Source organism: Ictidomys tridecemlineatus, chromosome 4 (assembly GCF_052094955.1).
Source record: "Ictidomys tridecemlineatus isolate mIctTri1 chromosome 4, mIctTri1.hap1, whole genome shotgun sequence".
Taxonomy (NCBI): domain Eukaryota; kingdom Metazoa; phylum Chordata; class Mammalia; order Rodentia; family Sciuridae; genus Ictidomys; species Ictidomys tridecemlineatus.
In genome coordinates, this window is record NC_135480.1 from 193,240,005 (window position 1) to 193,265,610 (window position 25,606).

Genomic DNA, 25,606 nt, shown 5'->3' on the forward strand with positions numbered 1-25,606 from the left:
ATCTCATGCTGACCCCATGGACTCCAGGGGGACTTGCTAAAAAAATGACAGAAGATGAAACAGGTGTCCAAGTTAAAGGTTCAGGGACATGTGACTGGAGAGGGTATACAAGGGAAGGGAAGAGGAGACACAGAAAGTAGTCAGAACACAGAGGCTGAAGCTAAGAGGCTAACACAGGAAGAGGGATATAGTTGGAAATGCAGCTGGAAAGGGTGAATAGGAACCACTCCTTTGGCTCCATTATTTGAGCAACTTCATTTAACAGTTACTAATTGAGCACTTGCTATGTGCCAAACACTATTCTAGGTACTGGAGATAAACTGGCAAGCCAGACATCAAATCCAGTAATTAAATAATTGAATGTGATGGTTTTCCACCTGTTAGACTAACTATTACTATGGTTTACTGAGGGCTTAATTAAGTATGACAGCTCATTCTTGCACAGGTTCACTTGATCTGCATAGTGGGGCTGTAGTCACTTCTGATGGCACATGAAAACACACATGCTCAAGGAAATTGAGTGAGTTGCCCAAGACGGCATGACTAGATGTGTCCAGAGGCCAGCCACTGACATAAGATCTGTCTTGATTGGCACCATAATCACTGGGTTTGAATAATTGACAGCCACCACTTACCAGCTGTGTGACCTTTGGCAAGTCATACTGTTTGATTTTCTTAACTGTAAGGTGAGAATCATAATAGCACCTCTCTTGAAGAATTGTTATAACAATTAAATGAGTTAATGTGTGCACAAAGCACTTACTACAGTCATGGCACATAAGAAGTGATTAGTAGGGCTGGGGTTGTGGCTGAGCAGTAGAGCCCTCACCTAGCATGTGCTAGGCGCTGGGTTTGATCCTCAGCACCACATAAAAATAAATAAATAAAATAAAAGTATTGTGTCCAACTTCAACTAAAAAAATATTTTAAAAAGGAGTGCTTAGTAAATTGCTAGCTGCTATTATTTTTATTTTTTTTGTACTAGGGATTACACCCACAGTTGTTATTATTAACCCAGGTTGAAAACAGAATTATTAAACCTGTCCCTATTCAGAAAACTCTTAAGTTTTCCACAAGTTGGGAAGGTCTCCTTGAGTAAGTAAGGATTTGCTTTGTTTTTCCCGCTTAATTCAATAACTTCCCACTTCGCCCTCAACCAGCTCTCTCACAAGCACCTGCTAATAGCCTTCATTGTTTACAGTGCTTCTAACAAATGTGGGTAACTTCTCATTTGCATCCTTAATAGACAATTTCCAAAAGCGTATTAAAACTTCAGTTGGTGTTTGGAGACCTGGGTTTCATTTCCTTTGTTGTCCAGTTTATCTGCATTGGATGGGTCTTAACAGCACACAACACACTCTGTCCCAAATCAACTCTTATTCTAGTACACAGAGTTTAGTATTTATTACAGGGTCTCCTTTCCTGCCCCAGTCACGCTCAGGGTTGCAGGTGCCTTGAAGCAGGTGTTGGGGCAGCTCGCTGGAGGTCCTAGATATGTATCAGTAAAATAAATAAGAAATAAATTAGCCTATGCGTACCTGAATTTATGGCGGTCTCTCCTCAGCCTAAGTGAACAAACAAACTTCCACAGACCTTCCATGACAGAAAAGGTAAGAAAGTCCGTTTCAGAGATCCGGAAACCAAAATGTTGAGGGCATGAGGTCGCTGAGCAAGTGATGGTTGACTGTCATTAGGATCATTCACTTGAGTTACTTTAGTGAATGAACATATATAGTGCTAACTTGATGCAGGGTGCTGTTCCAAAGCACTTTAAATATTGATGTAAATCGTAATGTAAGCAATGTTTTTCGAGCTCATAACAACTCTATAGACAGGGACTATTATTCTGGTGTTTTTACAGATGAAGAAACTGAGGCCCAGAGCTAAGAGATGTCAAGTAACTTGTTCAAGGTCATACAATTAATAATGTGTTTCCCAGTTGTGTTTCGTAGGCCTTGAGCATGTTGCTTAGCTTTAATGGAATCATAAATGTTAAGTATTTTGCACTGTTCATAGATATCATTATATTGAGGTAGTAGGTATTGAGGCAATTGAAGGTCAGGGGTCTTCAGCCCTGATGGGATTAAAATCTCAGCATTACCAAATCCAAGGTTCCCTATCGTGGGCTCTGGATGGAAGGTGGTGATAGTTTCCCATGTCAAAATCCATTAGTGCTGCGGCTGCCGCTGTTCCTGTTGTTATTTTCCACAGAAGAACACCCTCCCCCCAAGGAGACCGAGAGGAAAATAACAATGATAAGGACCCAGCTGATTCTGTATGCAAGCCTGCAGATCCAAGTCCATGCATAATTTAGTCAACACTGCCCCGCAGTCACTTAGGCTGAGGAGAGACCGCCATAAATTCAGGTCCGCATAGGCTAATTTATTTCTTATTTATTTTATTGATACATATCTAGGACCTCCAGCGAGCTGCCCCAACACCTGCTTCAAGGCACCTGCAACCCTGAGCGTGACTGGGGCAGGAAAGGAGACCCTGTAATAAATACTAAACTCTGTGTACTAGAACCGTGCAAATTCAATCAGTTTTCTGGTAAACTGGGATAAAACCCATCTCCCTTTTCTATGATAGATGGACTGCAGAGTTTGCTACATCTCATATTCTGCTTTCCTACCACAATGACGAGAGCACTGGGAATCCTTCTGACACAAGCATACGATTGTTTTTCTGAGTCACAGAATGTCAAAGATAAGCAAATTTTCTAATGTGACGATATAACCAGAAAAGACATGAGAAGAACAAAATGCTGCTATTTTCTTGAGTGGTTACTGAGGACCAAACGCTTTGCTAAGTGATGTCTGGGGCGGAGGTCACTCTACTACACATAGGGAAAACAAGGTAAGTTGGAAGAAATGGGAGCCATAGTTGTGCAGTGATTTCTTTGCACAGACAGACTGTGGCCCAGAGAGAGAAAGCAATTTGCCTGATGCCACTCAGCAAGTTTAGTTCCAATGTGCTCCCCCTTTTTTTTGTTCTCCTGCTACTTTTAATATTCAGTTTAAGGGATTAGGCATGAAGCTCAGTAGTAGCATGTGCCCGGTTTGTCCAAGGCCCTGAGTTTCATCCCCAGGACTGTGAAAATGAGAAGCAACAACAACCTTATTTGAGTTCTTCCTGAGTCCCAAGCTATGACACAAACTTTGAGTGTATTGTTTCCTAGGCACCAGCTATATATGATTATTCGTCCTCACCTATGGGGCACTAGGGCCACAGATACTGATACTGGACTCCAACTGCCGAGTTCCTGCAGAATCTAGGTTCAAACCTGGGTTAAACCTATGGATTTGCTTGCGCACCACACCTGGTGGTTCCTGTGTGAACACCTTCGCGATCCTTTCTTTTTTCTCCACTCAGCACTGCCCAGAGCTGCAGGAGGGCATGCAGAAGGGGCAGGGGACCTCACAAGGAAAATATTCTGACCCTGGATGAAACTGGGGCAGGGGCTCTAATATTGCATGTATTAATCCATTATTTATTTTTCCTCTGTCATTCTTCTCTTCATCAGGTGATACTCTTGCCTTTGATGTCTTGGGCTGAAGCAGAATAGAAATGAGAGGCCATTTCCCTGAAGGTCAGCCCAGGCTGGAGAGGCGGCAGTTCCTGACCATTTTCCCACCCATACCCCCACGGCCTCGTGGGTTCCCACACCTGGGCCTTGGGGACAGATAGACTCACCCGCAGAACATGAAGATGGTGCTGGAGGTGGCATCGTAGGGCAAAGGAAGCGTCTGCTGCAGGCACAGCTGCTCACAGCCGCCGTTAAAGCCATCAGAGCAATCAATGCCTTTGGAGTGGTCGTAGCAGCCAGAGCCGTCCTTCATGGGCCTGAGCTCCTCTGGGCACTGCTCAGAAAGAGGGCAACAGGGTGGTTATGGCACAGGAGGTGGCTGGCCCCAATACTCCCTCCTCCCACCTTCTGAGAGCCTCTTGTGTCAGACACCAACAGAGACAGGTTTCAAGACTCATTTGGCCAATTAATAGCTGGGTGGCTTTGGAAAAAAAAAAAAAAACAACCTTTACTTCTCTGAACCTCTGCCTTCCTGCCTGTGAAAGAGGATTTTTGTGACTATCTCCTTCATAGAGTGGTGAGAATGGAGGGAGACAGTGTCTGCAAAGTGTTTGGAAAGTTATGGATATTGTTGGGTTGTCTTCAGTCCTGTTTGGATTGCTATCACCTGACAGAGTCTGCTGCTAGCAAGGTCACTCTTGGAAGCCGTCAGATATAATTTAAAGAGACCCTAATAATATGAGCTTAAGTTCCAGCTTTTGTCCTTCTCACTGTGTGACCCTGGGCAAGTTACTACCCCCTCTATGATTCTCAATGACCTCATCTATTTAATGGGCCTAACACACCTATGGATTTTTAGTGTGGCTTAAATGGTATCATGAGGGTGCATAACTTACTTCAGAATTTGCGGCAAGGGTTGGTACTCACAAAATGAACGTGAGTTATCTTTCTGTCTTGAACTGATCTCTTCTCCGCCCTTGTCCCTTGAACTCTAAAGGAATCCTGGGAACAACCAAAAGCCTCCTAACTAGCCTGCTGGTCTCTAGCTTGGCCTCCTGAAATTTTCCTCCAAAGTGATATTTCTAAGTAGCAACCTTAGCTTAAATGAATATATGGATTTTTTTTTTAAACTCAGATCTTCCTTAAACGAATAATAGGGTTCCTCGACCGAAATGTTCAAATGCTCTGCTCAGCCCTGTGCACATTCCTCCTCTGGTCTCTAAGCAAACCCCAAGAATTCCCACCTTCAGTGACCTCAGCTGTCACGTTCTCATCAGTGTGTGTGGCACCTGCTAAGCACTCTGGGAGTGGATGATCTGATACTGGGGACATCTGGCTCTTTATTTAGTTTTCCATCATTTGCTGAGGCTGAGCTCATCTTCTCCAGCGCCGTTGACGGAGAAGCAATAGGAGCACTCCTGCCTTCAGAAGAGTGAGGACCTAGGTTTTAATTTCATTCAACCTTCTGCCATTTCCTGTCCACAGAGATAAACACCCAGAGCCCAGCCCTCCTCATCCATCACTGGACATCACTGATTAAAATGCCCTCCCCTGTCTCCGGTCCAGCCAGCTCCCTAGCCCCCTCCCCAAGCCGTCCTTCTGAATGACATCAATAAAAATACACACACACACATACACACACACACACACAAAATTAATTTCCCAAAACCACCACAACAAAACACGAGGTCAGCCCTCTTGGAAATTAAATTTTGCCTAAGAAGAATTTGTAATTACGAATGCATAAGAGAGTTCTTGGAGACATTTGAGCATTTGAGACTGGCACCAGGAAGGGTGATGGAGAAAGTAGGTTATAAATGGCCTTTGTCAAGCTGCAGAAAGGTTATAAAGCGGCTACGTTTTGTGCTTAAAAAGAAAAATCAATTTTCCATGTGAGTGAAGTGCTGTACATATTAATACAAGCTCAGAGGAGAACCCTGCTTGTCTCTGAACATTCTGTCAGACAGAAGGGCACCTGGTCACAGGGTCATTTGGAGCCATTTGCTGGCACTGGGGGCTGGGTTCTGTCTGTCTGCAGAGACTCGGGGATGGGCACTGGACCATCTCACTGGGAAACAAGAGAGACCTGGGTGGGGGGTAGTAGTCCCAGTTCTTTCCATCTGCCACTGATTCCCAACCACCTTGGGTTTTCAAATCCGTGCTCACTGCAACCCGAGCATTATATGAGCACATGACCTATTTTACTCATTCAGTCCTTATACAAATAAATGAGCCAGTGAAGTAGACAGATAATGACTCCCCAAGATGCTTCCCTGTCGTAAGCCCTGGAACCTGGAAGCTGTGAATACGTCTGTCTGTGGTAAAGGTTTTGAGATGTGATTAAGCTAAAGCTCAGGAGGAGAGTCTCCTGTATTTTACTGGCTGACCTAAATGGTATCATGAATGTCTTTATAAGAGAAGCAGAACAAGATTACCCACATAGAGGGGAAGACAATGTGCACTTGGAGCAGAGATTGGCACACCCATAGCCATGAACCATAACTGCTGGAAGAAGCAAGGCTTAGCTTCTCCTGTAGGGGCCCTAGGACCTGCCGACACCTTGATGTAGGACTCCTGGCCTCCAGAACCGTGGGAGAATACATTTCTGTTGTTTTAAGCCATCCAGTTTGTGTCGATTTGCTACAGTAGCTGGAGGAAATAAATACAGCAGGTCCTGTCATTGTTCTCATTGGATAGATGAGGAAGCTGAGGAGGGACTCACACACAGGGGGTGGCCGGACAGGGCCTGGAAGGCTTGCCAGTCTGTAGCTCTTTACTGCCTCCTGGGCAAGTCACTTCACCCCCTGTTGCTTACTAAACATATCAGTCTTAGAGAGCAGGGCAAGGCAGGTCTTGGAGTTGATCTGACCTCCATGCTTTAACACTGAGGGTCAGAGAGCAGCAGCACACCACACAGAGTCCCTTAGCACAGGAGTGGAGGACACAGAGGCTGGCTCCCCTTGTCTCAGCTCAGGGCTCTCCATGCTACTCACTACCCTTTAAGTTAAAGCATTTGACTGATGAAGACAAACTTGCAGAGCCTCCATCTCTTTCCCCAAGATGATTTACAGCTGAGGAACTGAGGTTCAGAAAGGGGAAGGATCTTGATTAATATCACACAGCAGATTAAAGGCAGAGCTAGAATTATACCTAAATTTGATCATGAACATGGGAAAGACTTTCTGAGTAAGTGGAGCAGATGTATCAGTGACCCCCATAGGATCCTCCCTCCATCTGCCACGGGCTTCATGCCCATGTCTTAGAGGGCAAGGGGGGAAGATGAGGTCTCCCTTTGCCATTATTTATTATGTGTACATTGTTTCAATTATTCCATTGCTCATCTTCTGTCTTCTCCACCAAAATGTAATATTTGTCATAGTATAGGCTACCTTTGGTTTGTCCTCAGCTGTCACAATAGTAGGTACTTGTTATTTGTTGGATGAAACTGCAGAGTGCCAGACAGGATGTTCTATGGATTCATGATGGGTCTGCAGTAAAGGAAGGGGATCAGGGGAGAGAGGAGGGAGGGGAGGGAAAAGGTAGGTTTCTGAAGAATGCAATGGACCAAAGCATGTTGTGTGTATGTAGGAATATACAACTGCAAATCCCACAGACATGTATAATTGTGTACCTATGAATAATGGGTCTGAGTTCAAACTGAATTATTAATTATTCAAACCAAATTCAAACAATTACAAGCTGTGTAACCTTTGGTCCATGACTTAAACTCTCCTATCTTTATATGATTGCTGTGTGGGGGTAAATATGTGTCATAGCTAACTGCAAAGAATGTCCCCAACAATTCCTGGTCACACTCTTGTATAGGCCCCATACCTCATGGCACTGTACCAGGGTTGGTCTATGTGACCAATAACTGATGGTAGGAGAGATGCTGTGAGGTTTTGTAGTGGGAAACTGAGGCCTGCAGGTATAACAACCAGAGAAGCCGGGCATGTCAAAGACACAGGTGCAGGCTTGGAGGTGAATTCTCCAGCCCATTCAAGCCTGCTGGGATGACTGCAGCCCCAGCCTACATCCTGATTGCCACCTTGCCAGGGCCGCACAGCCTAGTTACTCTGACTCTCCACAACTGCATGATGTAATAAATGTCTTTGTTTTTTTGTTTGTTTTAGGATGCTTGATTTAGGATAATCTGTCACACAGCAATGAATAATAATGTGAGACAAATGTTATTAAGTTCCTAACCTAGTAATAATCAAAGGGTGGCTGCAGTTCTGAGTTCGTAAGGAGCTTAGGATCCAGCTTTAGAGGTAAGAAGTGCACACATTTGGCAGACAAGAACTAATTCTAGAGCAAATATTATAAAATATGGTACAATTTGGCTGGGAAAAGGAAAATTCTGGAAATGTGAGTGAATGGGGAATAGCAGAGTGAGGAAATGTTAGTCATGGAAGCCTTCCTGGAAGAGATGTGATGGGAGAAGGGAGATGTCTAGGGTACGGACATCCCCAGAGGGGAGGCCTGAGGTCTCGCTCAGGCACCATCACTCATTTGCCCTGTGACCTTGGACAATCCATGAACCTATTTGGGCTCCAGTTTCCTTTATCTATGTGGGGGCACAGCTTGGAGAGAACAATGTGGGCAGTGAAATCAGGACTGAATTCCACTGCAGGCTTCCTGGCTGCACATCTGGGAAGGCTGGTTCACCTGGGAGAGAGCCCCCACCCCAGGTTCTCATCTCCAAAGTGGGAATACAGTGCCTCCCCCAGAGGCATTCTGGAGACTCTGTGAGATAACACTTCCGCACACCACAGGCACTTAATAAATGAAGGATAAATTAACAAATGACAAATAAATAAACCCAACCTTCACAGAGAGACTTAATGGAAACCACTAGTTGATTATTTTTCTTTCTTATCTTCCCAAGTCCTTACTGCACACCTACTCAGTGCCAAGCAAATGTTTTAGTAGGTGTAAGGGTTGTAGTAAACAAGACAGCCAAGAAACTGCTCTCCTGGAGCTTAAACTCCAGAGAACAAATGATTAATAATAAAACAAGTAAAATGATTATTTCATAGAATAAAACAGTACTATGAAGAAAGAATAAAGTATAAGGTGATAAAAGGTTAATAAGGATGAGGCAAGGGAAGCATAAACTTAGGGTAGAACTAGGAAAGACAGACTTTATTTTTCTTTTTCAAAAGTAGATTTCCTTACTTCTTTGTCTTTCTGTATAGATTTTAGAAAAATATTTTCTATGTTGGTAAAAATCATGTGAGGTTTTGATAGGAATTGTCTTAAGCTCTTATGTCAATATGAGAAATATGGGTATCTTTATGATGTTTGTCTTCCAATTCATGAATGTATTATGTTTTCCATTTATTTAGATTTTTTTTATTTCTTTGATTGGCATTTAATTTCAGCATACATGTTTTGTTAGATTCCTATTTAAGTATTTCATTGTGTTCTAGGGATTGCAAATGGCATTGAATTTTAAATTTCAGTGTCTACATGTTCATTGCTAGGCTATAAGAATTATATGTAATTATATAGAATAAATTATATTCTATAATTGTACCCTTGTATCCTGAGACTTTGATGAACTCTTTCATTTCTCTTGGAATTTTTTCCAAGGTCTCTTGATATTTTAAATGTAAAAAAGTATGTGATCTATTTAATTTACTCCTTTCTAATTTGAACCTTTACTTCCTTTTTCTTGTGTTATTGCATTGGCTAAGACATTTACCATTGTGTTCAACAATAATAGTTATTCCTGATCTTTGAGAGAAAGCATTGAATCTGTTACCATAAGTATGTTAGTTGTAGGGTTTTTATTTTTATTTATTTATTTTAAATATTTTTTTTAGTTGTAAATGGACTTTGTTTATTAATATTCCATGCTGAGAATCAAACCCAGTGCCTCACACATTCAAGGCAAGCACTCTACCACTGAGCCAACAACTCTAACCCCAGGGGTTTTATTGATGTTCTTTATCAATGTGTGTAAGTTCTACTCTATTCCTATTTTTCTTAAAAGTTTTTTTTTTTTAAATAATTTTGGTTGTTGAATTTTGTTTATCAGTTGGTCTGATTCCATGATTTTTTTTTCTTGTTTTGCCCATAAATATATTGACAGACATTTCAAATTTTGGTCAAGTAGCTTGTCCCTGGAATAAAATCAAGTTAGCCATGGTAGACAGTTCTTTTTTATGTCTTTTTAAATTCTATTTGCAAATATTTTGTTAAGGATTTTTGCAACTATATGCCTGAGGGTTATTGGTCTTACTCTCTCATTTTCTGGTTTTTCACTGGGTTTGTCTTGTTTGGTATCAGTGTAAAGCTATTACCTGCAAATGAATTGGGAAGTAGTCTCTCTTCTTCAGTTTTGGGGAAAATACTTTTTAGAATTGGAGTTAATTTTTCTTTAAACACATGGTATTCTTTTTCAGTAAAACTATTCAGGCTGAGATTTGGAGGTGTGGGAATATAAAAGTTACAAATTCAATTTTCTTATTGGAGTTGTTTAAATTATCTATTTTATACTCATGAGGTTTTTAAGAAGCTGGTCCACTTTATCTAAATTATTAAATCTATTTGTGAAAAGTTATATACAGTATTCTCTTATTTTCTTTTTTTAAAATATTTTTTAACCTTTATTTATTTATTTTTATGTGGTGCTGAGGATCGAACCCAGTGCCTCGCACGTGCTAGGCAAGTGCTCTACCACTGAGCCACAACCCCAGCCCTCTTATTTCCTTTTGACATCTTCAGGGGCTGTAGTGATATCCACTGTTTGATTTCAGATATTTTTAAATGGTGTTTTCTCCCTTTTATATATATATAAGACTTCCTAGTTTTTTTTTTTCTTTTTTATTGATATTATCAAAGAATCAGAATTTTGAGGGGTCTTTTTTGGGTCTTTAAAATTCATAATTATTGACTCATATTAATTGTGCCGATTAATAGGTTTCCCTGTGACATTTCCATATCTGTATATGTTATGCTTTGTTAGACTCCACCCTCCCATATCCTGTCTTGACCACCCTTTTCTCTCACTTCCTTTTGGTTTTCTTCCACTTCCCAATTAGTTTCCTCTTCTATTTTAAAGGGCTCTTTTTTGCTTATTTCTATATTGAGAGAAAACATTCAGTTCAGGGCTCAGCTTATTTCCCTTAACTTTTATTTTCCTGCAAATGACAAAATTTCATTCTTCTTCATGACTGAAAAATACTCCATTGCTTATATAGATCATATTCCTTGATTCATTTATCTGTTGACCAAAAGAATCAGCTTTTATTTCAGTAATTTTTATGAATTATTTTTCTATGTTCAATCACATTGATTTCCATACTTTGCTTCTTTGAATATATTTTTCTCTCCCTACTCTTGGTTCTTAAGAACTTAAATTATTGATTTTAGACTTCCTCTTTATTAATGCATGCATTTAGGAGACCACATTTCCTTTACAAATATGAAGCTGTAGAAACACTGCCAGAAAAGGATGAATTAATGTGTGTACCACACATTATATATTTATTTTTTTTTCATTCAGTTCAATTTTTTACTTTTCTTGACACTTTATCTTTAACTCTTGGGTGCTTTAGAATGCTGTCTTTGGTTTTCAAAAACTTAAAAGAGATTTTTCTGTTATCTCTGTTTTGGACTGAGGATTTCTGTCCCCACACTATTTATATGTTGAAATCTCACCCTCAAAATAGTATATTCATTGGGGACTTTTAGGAGGTGTTTAGATCATGGGGTGGAGCCCTCATGAATGGGATTAGTGTCCTTAGAAGGAAGAGAAGCTCCATCTCTATCCATGACATATAAAGACACAGGAAGAAGAAAATTTGTGGAGAGTGACATCACTAGAGAATCGAATCAACTAGAAATTGATCTCAGAATTCTGGCCTCTGGGAGTATGAGAGAAAAATGTCTATTATTTAAGCTACCTAGTCTATGGTATTTTGATACAGCTGACAAAGACCCTCTCTGGTCTTGTTTTCTTATTAGAGTCTGTTGTGAATCTTAAGGGGTCTTTTCTGGGTCTTTAAAATTTGTATTAACTCATATTAATTGTGCCAATTAATAGTTTTCCCTGTGACATTTCCATACCTGTATATATTATGCTTCATTGGACTCCACCCTCCCATATCCTGTCTTGACCACCCTAATACCATTCATGAAGGCTCCACCCCACGAATATACTTTGTATGACATGAATTCTTTCAATGTAGTGAAACCTTTATTGTAGCCCCAGATATCATTTCTCTTGCTATGTGTTCTGCAGGCTCTAGCAATAATATGTAGTCTATTATTGTGCATAGTATTCTATAAATTTAACTATATCTCTTGAAAAATCCTATTATTGAGTATTATAATGTTGCAAATTTTCTGTCTAGTTGTCTTATTAAATGATGAGGAAGAGAAACTAAAGTATTTAACCATAATTATGGGTTTGTATATTTTAATTATTAGTCCCATTAGTTCATACATTTTTCACACATTTTTCTCCATTGTTTGATGCATAAATATTTATTATTATAATATCTTCTTGGTGGATGACCTCTGTTTTTACTACATTTTGTTCCTCCCTAGTACTTTTATTTAAGGGTTACTTTATCTAATAATAATATAGTGACTCCTGCTTTTGTTTCATTTACATTATATATAGTTTTTTCTATCAATTTACCTTCAATCTATATTATTATATGTGAAGAGAATTTCTTGTAGACAAAATATAATTTGGCCATACTTTTTAATCTAGTCTTCTAACTTTTATTATTCCATGTGTGCTTTGATCATTTACATTTCATAAGTGATATGTTAATGCTTATGTATGCCATTTTATATTGTCTTCTTGTTTCTATTTTTCAATTCTGTTTTCTTTTCCTTGCTTTTCTTGTAGCTTGCCTACACATTTGATGTATCTATATTTTTTAGTGTATCTCTTTGTATAGTTTTTAACGTGTATAAGATGCTCCAGTCTATTAATCATTTTTCCAATTGAAGTGATGTACAGTATCCATACTTCCCTTTATGATTTATGCTTCTATCTTTTCTTTAATGTGATGCAATTTTCTTCATTATTCCTCTACATACATTTATGACCACATCAGACAGTGCTATCATTTATTTTTGCTTTAACCATCTACTGTAATGTAGAAAAATCAGGAGGGTAAGAAGGGTTTATTTACTCATATTTTTGCAATATTCTTCCTTCCTTCTCAGTGTTCTAGATTTCTTATTTTATAATTTTCTTTCTGTTTAGAGAACTTCCTATAAACATTCATTTAGAGAAAGAGTACTAAATATAAATTCTCTCCGTTTTTTTTCTATTTGATAATATCTTGATTTCATTTCCATCCCTAAAGGATATTTTCATTGAACATAAGTTGTTACTCAGCACTTGAAATATGTGCCACTTTTTCCTGGTATCTCTGGTTTCTTGTGAGAATTCTTCTGTCTTTAAATTTGTATTTCTTCTATAGATAAGATATAATTTCAAGATTTGTTTTCCTTGAAGAAATAAAGAAAATTGACTATTAAGTTTTGGTGTAAATTTCTTTGTTTTTATTCTGTCTGGAATTTGCTCAGCTTCTTGAATCTTCAGATTTTCCAAATTTGATGAGTTTTAAGTTATTATTTCTTTGAGCACCATTTTTTTCTTCTGGGACTCCAATGACAAAAATGTGGTTTTATTTTTTTAACCAGTTTGCCAGACCCTTGGGAAGGTATTCACTTTCCTTTTCAATTTACTTTTTTTTCTAAAGAGAGAGAGAGAGAGAGAGAGAGAGAGAGAGAGAGAGAGAGAGAGAGAGAGAAAATTTTTTAAAATATTTATTATTTCGTTTTTGGTGGACACAACATCTTTGTTGGTATGTGGTGCTGAGGATCAAACCTGGGCCGCACACATGCCAGGCGAGCGCGCTACCACTTGAGCCACATCCCCAGCCCCTTCAATTTACTTTTTCTCTGATATTCAGAATGGGTAATTTTGCTTATTCTTTTTTAAAGTTTAATGATTATATGTCCTCTGCAATCTGCTGTTGAATCTATCAACAGAATTTCTATCTCATTTACCGTATTTTTCAATTCTAGGATTTCCATTTGGTTCCCCTTTATAACTTCCATTTCTTTGCTGAGGCTTTCTGTTTTTTTTCGTTTGTTTCAAGAGTGCTCATGATTGTTTGTTGAAGCATTTTTAAATGATGGGTATTTTTTAATATCTTTGTCAGAGAATTCTATTATCTTTAATTTCGGTGTTGGAATCTATTGGTTGTCTTTTTCACTGAGTTTGAGATTGTCCTGGTTCTTGGTATGACAAATGATTATCAATGGAAAGGTAGACATTTTGGGTATTATGTTATTATGTCTTAACTTTGGATTTGTTTAAACTTTGTTTCATCTGGTTTCCTCTGACACTGGTCCAGCAGGAGAAAGTGGTTTGTCTCTGGCAAAAGCAAACAGAAGCCCAGGTTCTCCACTAAGCTCCCACAGTTGCCCGGAGGGAAAGCCCCTCTGTGATGCTGGATGGGGGTGGGAATCTGCTATGACTTCAGTGATAATTTCATGGATGGCAGTGGTACATATGCCTTCTTACTGTCCCCCACTTGAACTCCACTGACACCACACAGATGGGAGATAGCCTCATTATTGCTGGTCAGTGGTGACTGTCCTCATTTCCTACCAATGGCAGCAAGAAGAAGGGGAAATGGACCTCCTCATTGTAGGTTCGGGGTGGAAGTCATGTGATTGCCACTGACAGTGAGTGGGTCCAGGGATGGAGGTTCTCCTTACTCTTGATGAAAATTAAAATTTAGACTCTCCACCTGACTTTTGCTGGCATGGCTGGGAGCAGGTCCACATTTGTTTCTTCCTGTGGGATTTGTCTGGAGCTCAGCAGTTACTGTCTAAAATTTTGCCTTGTGAGGATGCCCTTTTCCCTGATACCTTGGCTAGAGAAAGCAGAGAAAGTATGCTTTGGGGATTTTTTTTTTCACATGCCTATTGGCATTTCTGAGCTTCTGGCTCCTTCAGTTCCAAACCCAAGACATATAAGGCAAAGAGAAAGCGTAGTGCATGGACCACCTTGTCTTTCCTCGCGTCCCAATGTCCCTAGTGGGTCTGCTTTCTCTTCACCTTTCAAAACTGTATGTTTGTGTCATAGATAATGTGCAGGGGTTTTGGTTGTGTTTAGCCAGAGGAAGAGAAAAAAGATGTCTACTCCCCCGCAGGCTGTTTTTGCACAGCCCTAAAGCTAAGAATGACTTTTACATTTTTTAAAAAAGGAAACAACACGAGATCAAAAAAAAAAAAGACCCATGTGACTTGCAAAGCCTGAAATGTTTACTCTATAGTCCTTTATACAAAAAAGCTGCTGACCCACGGCTCCAGCCCCAGGAAGGCATCTAGAGTTTATCCTAAGTGCAACTGGAGGGCTTTGGAGGGCTGTAGGCACAGGAATGAAGTGATTTGATTTGCTACTTGGAAGAGATTACCCAAGTTACTGAATTCAATTATCTCTAAGCATTTTCTTAGAGCTCATAAAAGGAGCCCAAAGGAGCCCGGAAGGCAGGCTCTGTGAGACTGGGAGTGGGCAAGAGAAAGAGGGTGGGTCTGTCTAACAAGGACCCCATCTATTGGAAGGCTGCTCCTTGGTGGGGAGGCTTTTCAGTATGTAGGTGAGACAGCCAGGTCTAATCCAGGTCAGCTGGGATCCAGAGCATTAGAGCCCAGTTCTGCTCCATTTCGGAGGATACACAGGAAGACTCTGGGTCTGGATCCCTAAGTCTGAAGTCCTGGCAGTTCTAGTGTGGAGAAAGAGGAGGGGGGCCTGGGGCACTCCCAGCTGTTCCACCCCAGTCTGGCCCCACCCTGCTCCCCTCAGCCTCCTCCTCTATCCCTGGCACCCACTCTTGCTGTTTCCAGGCCCAGTTCTTCATCATCACCAAGCCATTTGTTTCTGTTTATAATTATGCATTTTAATGTTCATTAATTATGGAATGCAAATTGCTCCGAGTGCAAAATTTGTAATGAGCTGTTCTGCCACCCCACCTCCAGGTCTAGAAGGAGGGCTGGCTGCTCCAAGCAGGAGAAGGGAAAACAACAACTTCCAAATCAGAAACCTTCTCCTGGGGCTGGAGTGAATCAAAAGGTAAGTCAGGCTGAGGGGTTTCTTTGTGGAGCCAGAGGAGGAGTTCTGTCCTTCCTGGGTCCCAGGAGACCTCAGTGTGGCATCTTCTTTCCTTTTTGCAACCCCCAGAGGCAGGGTACAGTCATGAAAAGAGTTCTAGCTGGGACCAAGCCTCATACTGATCTTGAACTAGTCACATGGCCACTCTGAACCTCAGTTTCTTCATCTAGAAGGCAAAGAAACGAAGGAAACCACTCTCACAGTGGATGTGGCAGGCAACTGGGGTGCTGAAGATAGTATGTCAGTTCCCAGCTGGCCCTAGATAAGTGCTGGGAAGAGCTCTCCGAGTTCTTGTTGTCTAACTGGCTAGGTGTCTTCAGGATAGCACATGGAACCCTCTGAGTCTGTTTCCACCACTATGAACTGAAGACATTAGACAACAGGAAGTTGGAAAAGTTGCAGTGCTTGATTTTTGTTCAAGCCAACTATGAACTATGAAAAGGGGGAGAACCAGCTCTAAAGTATTTGAGAAAAAAAATGGAGAATTCCCTTGGAATTGACTGAACATGTTTAAAGATTTCATCAGGATGCTTCTGACCCTGTTGACCTATGGGAAAAACCTTGTTGTCCTCCAAGGGCTCAGCAAAGATTCAATTTCTTTGAGTTCCTTCACTTTGAGACTTAGACACAGCATAATCTCAGTGTACCTCCAAGGTATAGTGCCTCCAAAGATTGTGGTAAAGATTAAACAAGACAACATAACAGTGAGGCCTATTGCGTGTGAAAGGCTGAGCACACTGTCCATCACATAGGACACACATAGCTGGAATAAGGTCTGGCCACTCGTTCCAAGTGTGCCCTTGTGGCTCTGAGTCTCAATTTGCATGCTGATACCTTGGAGAAAGCAACTCTCTCCCCACTTGGCTTATTAGAGGACCAGCCAAGATCACATGTCCCGATAGAAATCTGAGCATGACGGGTACTCCCAACAGGTACCTGTGGTTGTCTCATTACTTTCTTCAGACGGGAAACACATTCTGGGAGAAATACAAGGGGTCCACATAAACAGAAAAGATCAGCAACATGTAGCAGTGCGTTTGTTCTTCTCAGCAATTCTAAGATACGACCGGTATCCACCTGACCACTTTGCAGATGAGAAGCCAAAGCTCAGAGAGAGCAGCTGACTTGTCAGAGATCACACAGCAAGTGAGAGGCAGATGCAGCCCGCCACAGAAGATCCCCTGATGCCACATGTTCGCTCCCTTCCCCTGATCCACACGAAGATTGTGTGTCTGTGGTGTCACTGTTATTTAGGCTGGTGAGTGCCACATTATGATTCTGAGATATTTTCAGAAAAACCCTCTGATGGACTATGAGGGACCCTGGAAGCATTAGGAACAGAGAGGTTATTTGTAACCGACTTGGGTATACAGATCCGAAACAGCATCTTGGAAAGAAGATGACGTGGGAAAAACAGCAAATGAAAGAAATAAAATAGATATTTACTGAGCACCTACCATGGGTTGGTATTTGCCCACAGACTATCTCCTTAAATCCCCACAAAACTCAGGGACACCTCTAAGGTCTATCCATTTTACAATCAGGGCTATTGAAGATGACATAAGCTAAGCAAGGGTTGCTGAATTCTTCAAGTATGAACCATCGCTTTCATAACAGACTGAATGGGCTTGGTTCTCCTCATCCCAGGGGACCTCTAGTGTGCTGCCTGGAATGTGAGTGAGAGGGAAGGGCCCTCCAGTCCCCAGCTCCCTGCCCCTCCTCGCTCAGCCTCAATCTGTCAACAAGGCCCGCTAGTCCAGCTATTAATGCCGACATTGATTTGGACAACCAGGCCAGTAAGAGCCCATAATTACTGGGAGTTTTAATCAACGCATGCCAATTCAGCTGCCGTTCAATTTGTGCTGGGCTTCGGCGCTGACAGGGAGGGAGGGACTGGGTGGGCAGGCAATAAAGACTACAGGGATCAATAGTCCTGGGCAATGTAGGACAGCAGCTGCAGCCACCACCAGGGGGCACCAGACCTCAGCGTGGAGAAGGCAGAGCCTGCTCTGGCTCCAACCATCAGGCCGCCTGGTCTCTACCTCCACCTCCACCTGGAAACCCCTTAGGTATCTCCAAATAGTGCTTATCCTCCACACCATCCAACCTCAGCCCCTTTGTCCATGCTCTGCCCTCAATCAGACCTCCCCAGTCTCCCTAAAGAATCCTACATGTCCCCCTCTGTGGATCTCTTCCTGATTTTCCAAAGCAGAAGAATGCTGAGGAGACAGAAATGAAATGAAGTCTAGGCCAGATGTCACCACTTCCTAGCTATGAGACTGTGGGAAAGTCATGCACCGTTCTGGTTCTGATTGCACCATTTTAAAATGGACTTGATAAATAACTCAATAAATAATAAATGCCTCCTGGGGTTACAGGAAAGATTCAGGGCTATCGTGGGGGAAAAGAAATCCTCATATGCAATTTCCTTTTCAATGTGTGTGTGTGTGTGTGTGTGTGTGTGTGTGTGTGCGCGCGTGCATGCATGCATGCAGTGCTAGGAATCCAGCCCAGGACCTCATGCATACATAAGCAAGTGCTCTGCCACCAAGCCACACTCTCAGTCCCAGGGTGAGCTTCCTTTTGCTGCACTGACTGGTCAGAAAGTGTCCTTCCTCCTCCTCTCGCACACTACCTGGGAGGACTAGTGCTCACAGCCTGTCTCTCCTCGAGTCCATGGTTATTTGAGAAGGTTTGTGATGCACACAGCTTCCTCTCTTCATCCCAGGATGACGTGCGAGTCAAGGGCGGCTTGTTGGTCAGGCAGGACTGGGCTTGAATCCCACCTGGGGCTGCCACTTACATGCATGGAATGCCAGCTAGTCCTTTCAATAACATTTTTGAGCCTCAATTTTCTTGATGTAAAATGACCCTAATTAGACCTACACAATTGCTATGAGGGGAAAAAAAAAGGTATTTAATGTCCCTAGCATGTGCCTGGCACGCAGCAAAATCCCAACTGTTAACAAATGTTGTTATTACGATGATTATCACTCTTAATATTTGATCTTGGTAAATATTTTTTTGGAATGTAGCAAAATGTCTGGTTGCATTGCTTCGTTTTGGCTTGAGTTCCAGTGAAATACCAACCGGCCATTCTCCCCGCATGCCAGCCATCTGTGCAGCACTCAGTACACCCGCACTGAAGGAGGACAAGGGAAAGGCGTACCGGCACTATACTGCATGTTACCCTAACACTCCCTTCCTTTTTTTTTTAAACATTTATTCTTTAGGTGTAGATGGACACAACACAATGCCCTTATTTTTATGTGATGCTGAGGATTGAACCCAGGTCCCGCCCGTGCTAGGCGAGCGCTCTACCGCTGAGCCCCAATCCCAGCCCCCTAACACTCCCTTTCTAAAAGCCCACCATGATTGCAAACTTGCTCTAGTATCCACTTTCTGCAGAAGTGGAAACTGCGTCTCTGAGATAGAAATGCCTTCCCCTTATTCCTCAATTCATGGTGTTTGGAGAGCGGGTGAAAATGTGGTAGCTTCCCACTCCAAAAAAGAATCAACAACAGGAGGGACTAGGTGATCCCTAAGAGGTACATGGGTCATGGGTCAAGGTGGATGATGATCAAGGATTTTGCTGAAAAACAAAAACCAAAAAACCTGAATTAAAAAAAAAATGGACAAAAGACTTGGATATACATTTCTCCAAAGAAGCTATAAAAATGGCCAACAGAACATGAAAAGATGATCCACTTCTCAAGCACTAGGAAATCACAAAGCAGATCCATAATGAGAAAGACCTTCCACCCATTAGGATAGCTACCACCAAAAAACTAAATTATAAAACATGTTGGGAAGGACTTGAAGAATTAGGACCCTGTGCACTGTTTGTAGGGTTATAAAATGGTGCTATATAAAAAAGTATGGAGTTCTCAAAAAATTTAAAAAATAAAATGACCATATGATCCAGCAGTCCCACTTCAGGTTCATATCCAAAATAAATACAAAGTCTTGAAGAGACAGTTGTATATCGGTTGTTCAAATGGCAATTATTCATAATAGCCAAAAGGTAGAAGTGGTCCAAGTACCCATGGATGGATGGATGAATGGGTTTTTTAAAATGTGGCATGTGCATACAATGGGATATATTAAGTCTTTAAAAAAAATAAAATTTGACACATGCTACGCAGTGGATGAAATCTGGAAGATATGATGCTAAGTGAAAAGTCAGTCACAAGAACATGGACATTATGTGATTTCATTTTCATGAGGTACCCAGAGAGGACAAGCACAGAGACAGAAATAAAAGAGGTTTCTGTGGGATAAGGGAAAGGGCAGTAGAGGGTTGTTATTTATGGGTGCAGAGTTTTGTTTTCCAAGATGAAGAGTTTGGGAGATGGGTGCACAAGGATGTGAAGGCAATGAATGCTACTGCTATACACTTAAAAACAGTTACATGGTAAAATTCTCTGTTATGTGTACTCATCATTTAAATTTTTTAAAAAAGTAGAAGCCTCTACGGTTCTGAATTTCAAGGAGAAGCCAGACCAACTGGTGGACTGGGTAAACCACAGAGACAGGTATGTCATGGTTCAATCAGCTTATGATCAAGAAGAGTGCTGGGATGGCAGCCTGTCCCTGGATGTGGAATTGTGCACACAGCTGTTGGTTATGGTGGCTGGTTTTCGGAATCAGTCACTGCCTGCCCCTGTCTTTAGTGGTGCCTCAGGGCATTAGCATGGCTGCACTGGGCACAGCCCTATTCTCTGGTTCTCAGTCTTTCTGACTGTCCAATGAGGAAAATGCAGCTGGTCTCTAAGGGTCTTTCCAGCCTGGCCTCCAGGATTCTCTGCAGGAGGCTGACAGTGACTCCAAGGATGTTGGGTGGTAGGTTGGGCCATCAGCACACCTGAGCTGGGAACCGTGAAGCAGAGTGGTTCCAGGGATAGGGAGATGGGTGAGAACTTGGCCACAGCTGGCCCCTCAAATCCCCAGTCAGCCTTCTGGTGAGTGCCCAAGCTACCTCTCCATCCAGAGCTCTCTTAGGCTCTGCAAAGAGAGGGTATTTAGTTCATCAAATGCCTGTTCCGTTGACTGTCCCCTGGGCCTCATGAAGCCGCAGCCTTTGTCCTTAAGAAGTGTCTAGTCAGACGGGGGCCCGGGGAATAAGCACGTTCTTCCAGCTCTGGATGTTTTATATGGCAGAAATAGAGCCAAGGGCTGAGGGAGGGGAGGCCAGAAATGCTTTCCCAAGAAAATCTGCCAGGAGTCCTAAAAAAATGTCTATTCAATAGCTGTCTGGCGATGATAATAAATAGCCTTTGTATAGCTCATTAATAAGAATAATAGCTAACACTTAATAGTGCTTACTGTGTGCCAGGCAGTGTTTTAAATATTTTGAATATTAACTCATAATGTGAACAGCGGCCTGGCGGTACAGGTATGGCTATCCTACTCATTTTATAGAGAAGGAAACTGAGGCACTGACCATTTTGGTAACTTAAGGAGCCACACTGTGCTGACTTTCACACGGGTATTTATGCTCGTAAAGGACTTCTACATCTCAGGTGACTGCAAGACAGAGATCTAGGCCCTGTGTGAAAGAGGAGGTCCCTAGGTACAGAGATGTAATGGATCTTCTCAAGGTCAATGGTGAGACCTGGGGGGTAGAGCTGAGGCTCAGCTCAGGCTGCACCACTCCAGAGCTGGGCCAAAGGCCTTTCCACTGAAGAAGCCCTCTCTGCTGCCAAGGCAGGGGCTCTGACCACCTTCTAGCCAAACTGTGGAAGCTTGCAGTTTAAGGGTGCTGGTAGGGAATGGCTTCTACGGGGCACTGGGCAACATTACTAGCACACATGACTTTACTCAGTCTTCCCAACTATTTAGAGAAAGATGCCACTTCTTTAACCACTCACGGTGGGAAACTGAGGCGTGGAGAACTCTCTCTTGAGGTTCACACTCTCAGTGTTTGGAGTCTTTAAAAATTTCAGAGACCTGTGTCCTATTCCGTCTATGCGAGTGGCAGAGAGCCAAGGCCATCTGGGCAAGGAATGCAGGAGACAGGCCTGTGTGCAAGGGGCCACTTTGAGAAAATGACTTAGTGTGACTGACACTGAGCACGTGTGAGGAAGGAATTCTAAGCACTGGATGGGCGTTAACTCGTTCTTTCCTCGTGGCCACCCGAGGTGGTAAATGTCGTGACCACTTAACAGATGGGGACTCTGAAGCCCAGTGAAGTTCATTCCGGTTTCCAAGGTCACACAGGCATGAGGTGTTAGAGTCAGCAAGTCACTGACCCCATGTCTCTTTTCTTAACCCCTCAGCCAAACCTTCTCATCAAACAATCATGTAAGGTAGTGTGAGTCAGGAAAAAAATCTCCATTGCTTCTTCCATACTCTCTCACAACTCAATTAACATAGAACACTTCTGGGACCTCTGGTCACCTGGAAGTACGTGGAGCTTTCTTTCCACTGGCCATCGGCTCTCGGGTGGATTCTTCATAGGATACCAGTGGGGTGTCTTTAATTTTGTTCAATTCAGACACCACTTTGAGATAGCACCAGATCCCACAGGTTGAAGGCAGAGTGCCACAAGTCTGACGCCACTTCGGAGGTCAACTGCAAGCCCTGGGTTATGTTACCTGTGTTCTGACCGACTGGCCAGAAATGGAGGTTCTCATGCACCTTCGTCAGATTGATTAATCTGCATGAGTAGCTCTCAAAACTCAGGGGAACACGTCCACTGGCTTATATAAAGGAGGTACTGCTGAGTGCCAAGTGGAAGATACACACAAGGTATGTGGGAAGGGACATGGAGCTGCTAAGTCCCCAGGTCTGTCCCCTCCAGGAACCCCCATTTTGTCAACTATACCTCCAATCCCTACACCAAGCCCTTTTAGGCTTTATGGAGGCTTCATTACATAGGCAATATTGATTAAATCATTGGCCATTGGAGATCGACTGAACCTTCAGTCCCTGTACCCTCTCCAGAGGATGGGAGGTGAGGCTAAAAGTCCTAATTCTCTAATTCTACCTTGGTCTTCTTTCTGACTTGCACCCTTCATGAAGCTACTTAGGGGCTGTCAGTCACCAGTCAACATGACATACAAAAAGACTCTGGGAAGTCCAAGGATTTTAGGACTATATGCTAGGAAAACAGGGAAGATCACCAAATGTATATTTCAATAGAAATGATAAACTTTATACACACATACATATGCATACATACATATATATGGGTGGGGGGAGGCACAGGGTGGGGGCAGAAGAGAGAAAGCAACCGTAGATATTTAATGCAATCTGTCCAATAAGACAAAATCAGTGGCAGGGGCAAGATTTGAATCCAGACAGCCTGACTACATAGGACTGTCCTTAGCCACTACTGTACCTGGGCATGAACTGCTTGTCCTGTGGTCACACTAGGCCTGCACTGGGGCTGGGGACATGGTACCCTGTAGTCCTGCTGGGGTTTCCTGGCAGGTTTCCCTTTCCTGTCCTTTGTAACTAAAAACTCAATTTGCAGCTTTAGGCTGCATCCTCATGCCGCACCTTCTCATTGATCGCTGGGACTCTTGGTGAGAAATGATTTTATAAGCTAGTTGGCTTTGAAAGCATAGAGCAGCAGCCATTGAACATATGCTTCTGTGGGTATATATTTATTCAGCTTATGTTGAGTGTAATTTTGGATGGTTTGCATATTTTTTTTTTTTTTGTCGCAGAGAGCAATTTAAAAGAAAGTAGAAAAAAAAAAAAGATCTCTATCCCTAAATGGAGAAAGTTGCCATATATGTTGGGCTCTCAGGGAATTGGAAAGGATGAGACTCCCCAAGACCAGCGTTCCAGGAATGGAGGAGGGTGGAAGGAAAGTCATAGGCACTGAGAATCAAGCATCAACTCGAGCCAATGGCAAGGCACCCCACCCAGGCACAGCCCTTGAAGGCCTCTCCACGAGTCTCTCTAATTCTGTGTTCTAGATACTATTTACTGAGTAATAAGTGCTGGCCACAATCACACTGAAATCTGGCCACCCCATGCTGAGGTGCAGCTGTACAAATGAGAACACTGATGTATCATTGACCAATGTCATCAGCTGCCGCAGCAGGAGTCTGTGTGGGAGTCCAGATCCAGAACCAGTGCAACCAAAGTCTCTGTCAACCTCCTACAGTAGGCCCTGGGGTCCTTGGATTGGAGTCCTGGCAATGACACTGCTGTTCTTATCTGAGGGACTGTGGGCAGGTCATTGTCCTTCCTGAGACAGGCTCCACACTCAAAAAGCGGATGGCAAGACCATTTTGCTGAAGTGCTATGAATATTCAGAGATCCAAAGTTGCATTTAAAAGTCACTCAAGACATTTGTTCTCTCTCTCTCTCTCTCTCTCTCTCTCTCTCTCTCTCTCTCTCCCTCATTCCTTGACTCAAAGGTTCTCCCCTTACCCAGGATGAACTCAAGATGTAGCATTTTAAAAAGAGCCTCAGAAAAAGCCTGCAAGGTTTTAGACCAGCTGGAGGGGGGGAAAATTATGTTTGTGTTGGTGCCAAAGACTCAAAGGAGAGAAGCAGCAGCCCAAACCAGAGTTTACACCAGAGGGAATTTGCATGAAGGGAGAAGTAGCCCCATGGGTGCAGAAAGAAGGCACCTGGTGAGTCCAGTGAGAGGGTCCTAAGAACCACCCGGTGGCTGAGCAAGCAGGTCTGAGCTCTTGCTGGTCAGTGCAGAGTTTGTCTCTGTAACTTAAGAGCCCAGAAGTGGGTCGGACACCTAGTCAGTACTTCAGTGGTGAGCTCTGAATCCAGAATTTTAAAATGCAAATGAAACTGTAGATTGTCTGATAATCAATATTGCCTTCAACGAAAGGCAAAGGTTAGTTTTACATATGTTGGTGAGATGCGCTCTATGCTGGAGGATCCACCATCAACAGTCAGAATTAAGATAAAAGGATGTCTCTATGCCTTCATAGGTGATAAAACTATAATGAAAAGATAAAAGGTACACGATCAGCATAAAGGTCAGAATGGTGGCTACCTCTAGAGGAAAAAGGGGTTAAAAGAGAAAATGGAGACGTGGTGGGTGTGTTGGGGAGGGGTTCTGGAGCACAGGCAACATTCTATCCTTGATTTGGGTGATGCTTTAATGGGTATTGCTTAATTAGTATTGATGAAACTGTAAATAACGTTTTACACATTTTTCTATATATATTGCATTTCACAATAAAATTGCTCACTATGTATATCACATAGAAGAATACCTAGAGAAAATATCAAAATGTTGGTTGTAGTGAGTGGAGGTGGTATGAGTGATAATTGTTCTTTCCTCTCTATGTCTTCTAAACATTTTTTTTTGCATGTGCTTATATAAAAAGTTCATCATTCAAAGAGGTAAGATTTTTAGTTGAAATGTTTTGTTACCTAAATAAGGCACCCAAACCAAAACAACACAAAGGTTGGTTCCACCACTCCTGCCTGAAATTTTTCCAGATGGAAAACTTCTTCTCCCTACAGTTTACAGTTCTCTGTAGCTGGGGGCATCATGTCTCATTGGCTCCAATGCAGGCTGGACTTCAGGGTCTTATGATCTATAGATGCAAGTACAGCTTTGACTTATGGATGGTTGGTGGAAAGAACAGAGCCTCAGGGAGAAACAAGTTCAACTCTGAAATTGTAAAAAGGGTTCAAGCTTAACTTAGTTCAGTGCATCCTTAGCTATGTGGAAAAACACTTCAGTCTAGATTTTTGCCCATGATCATGGGCTTCTAAAAGAATCCTTCCCTTTCCATGATGGTGAAGACAGTTTCTGAAAACAAATAAACAAAACAAAAGCCAGAATATGTCCTAACTCACCATAGCACCTTCTTAATCCAAAGAAAGAGACTTTGGGAAGGGTGATTATGAAACCAATTTAGGCTCATGCATGGTGGTCACATTGCACCCTGCCAACAACATTGTAAGGTACAAGGATCATTCACAGTTTA

At 42.2% G+C, this 25,606-nt stretch overlaps 1 protein-coding gene across 4 annotated transcripts in view; it reads right to left on the reverse strand.

The window, feature by feature from the left end:
- The window catches only part of Astn2 (astrotactin 2), an 837,958-nt gene that overhangs the window by 312,383 nt on the left and 499,969 nt on the right, over positions 1-25,606 (reverse strand). For all 4 annotated transcript variants that reach the window (XM_078048074.1, XM_078048075.1, XM_078048073.1 and 1 more), the window contains one exon: positions 3,694-3,860. In XM_078048074.1, the coding sequence (XP_077904200.1) occupies positions 3,694-3,860 (167 nt within the window). The remainder of the gene's footprint in view (positions 1-3,693; positions 3,861-25,606) is intronic.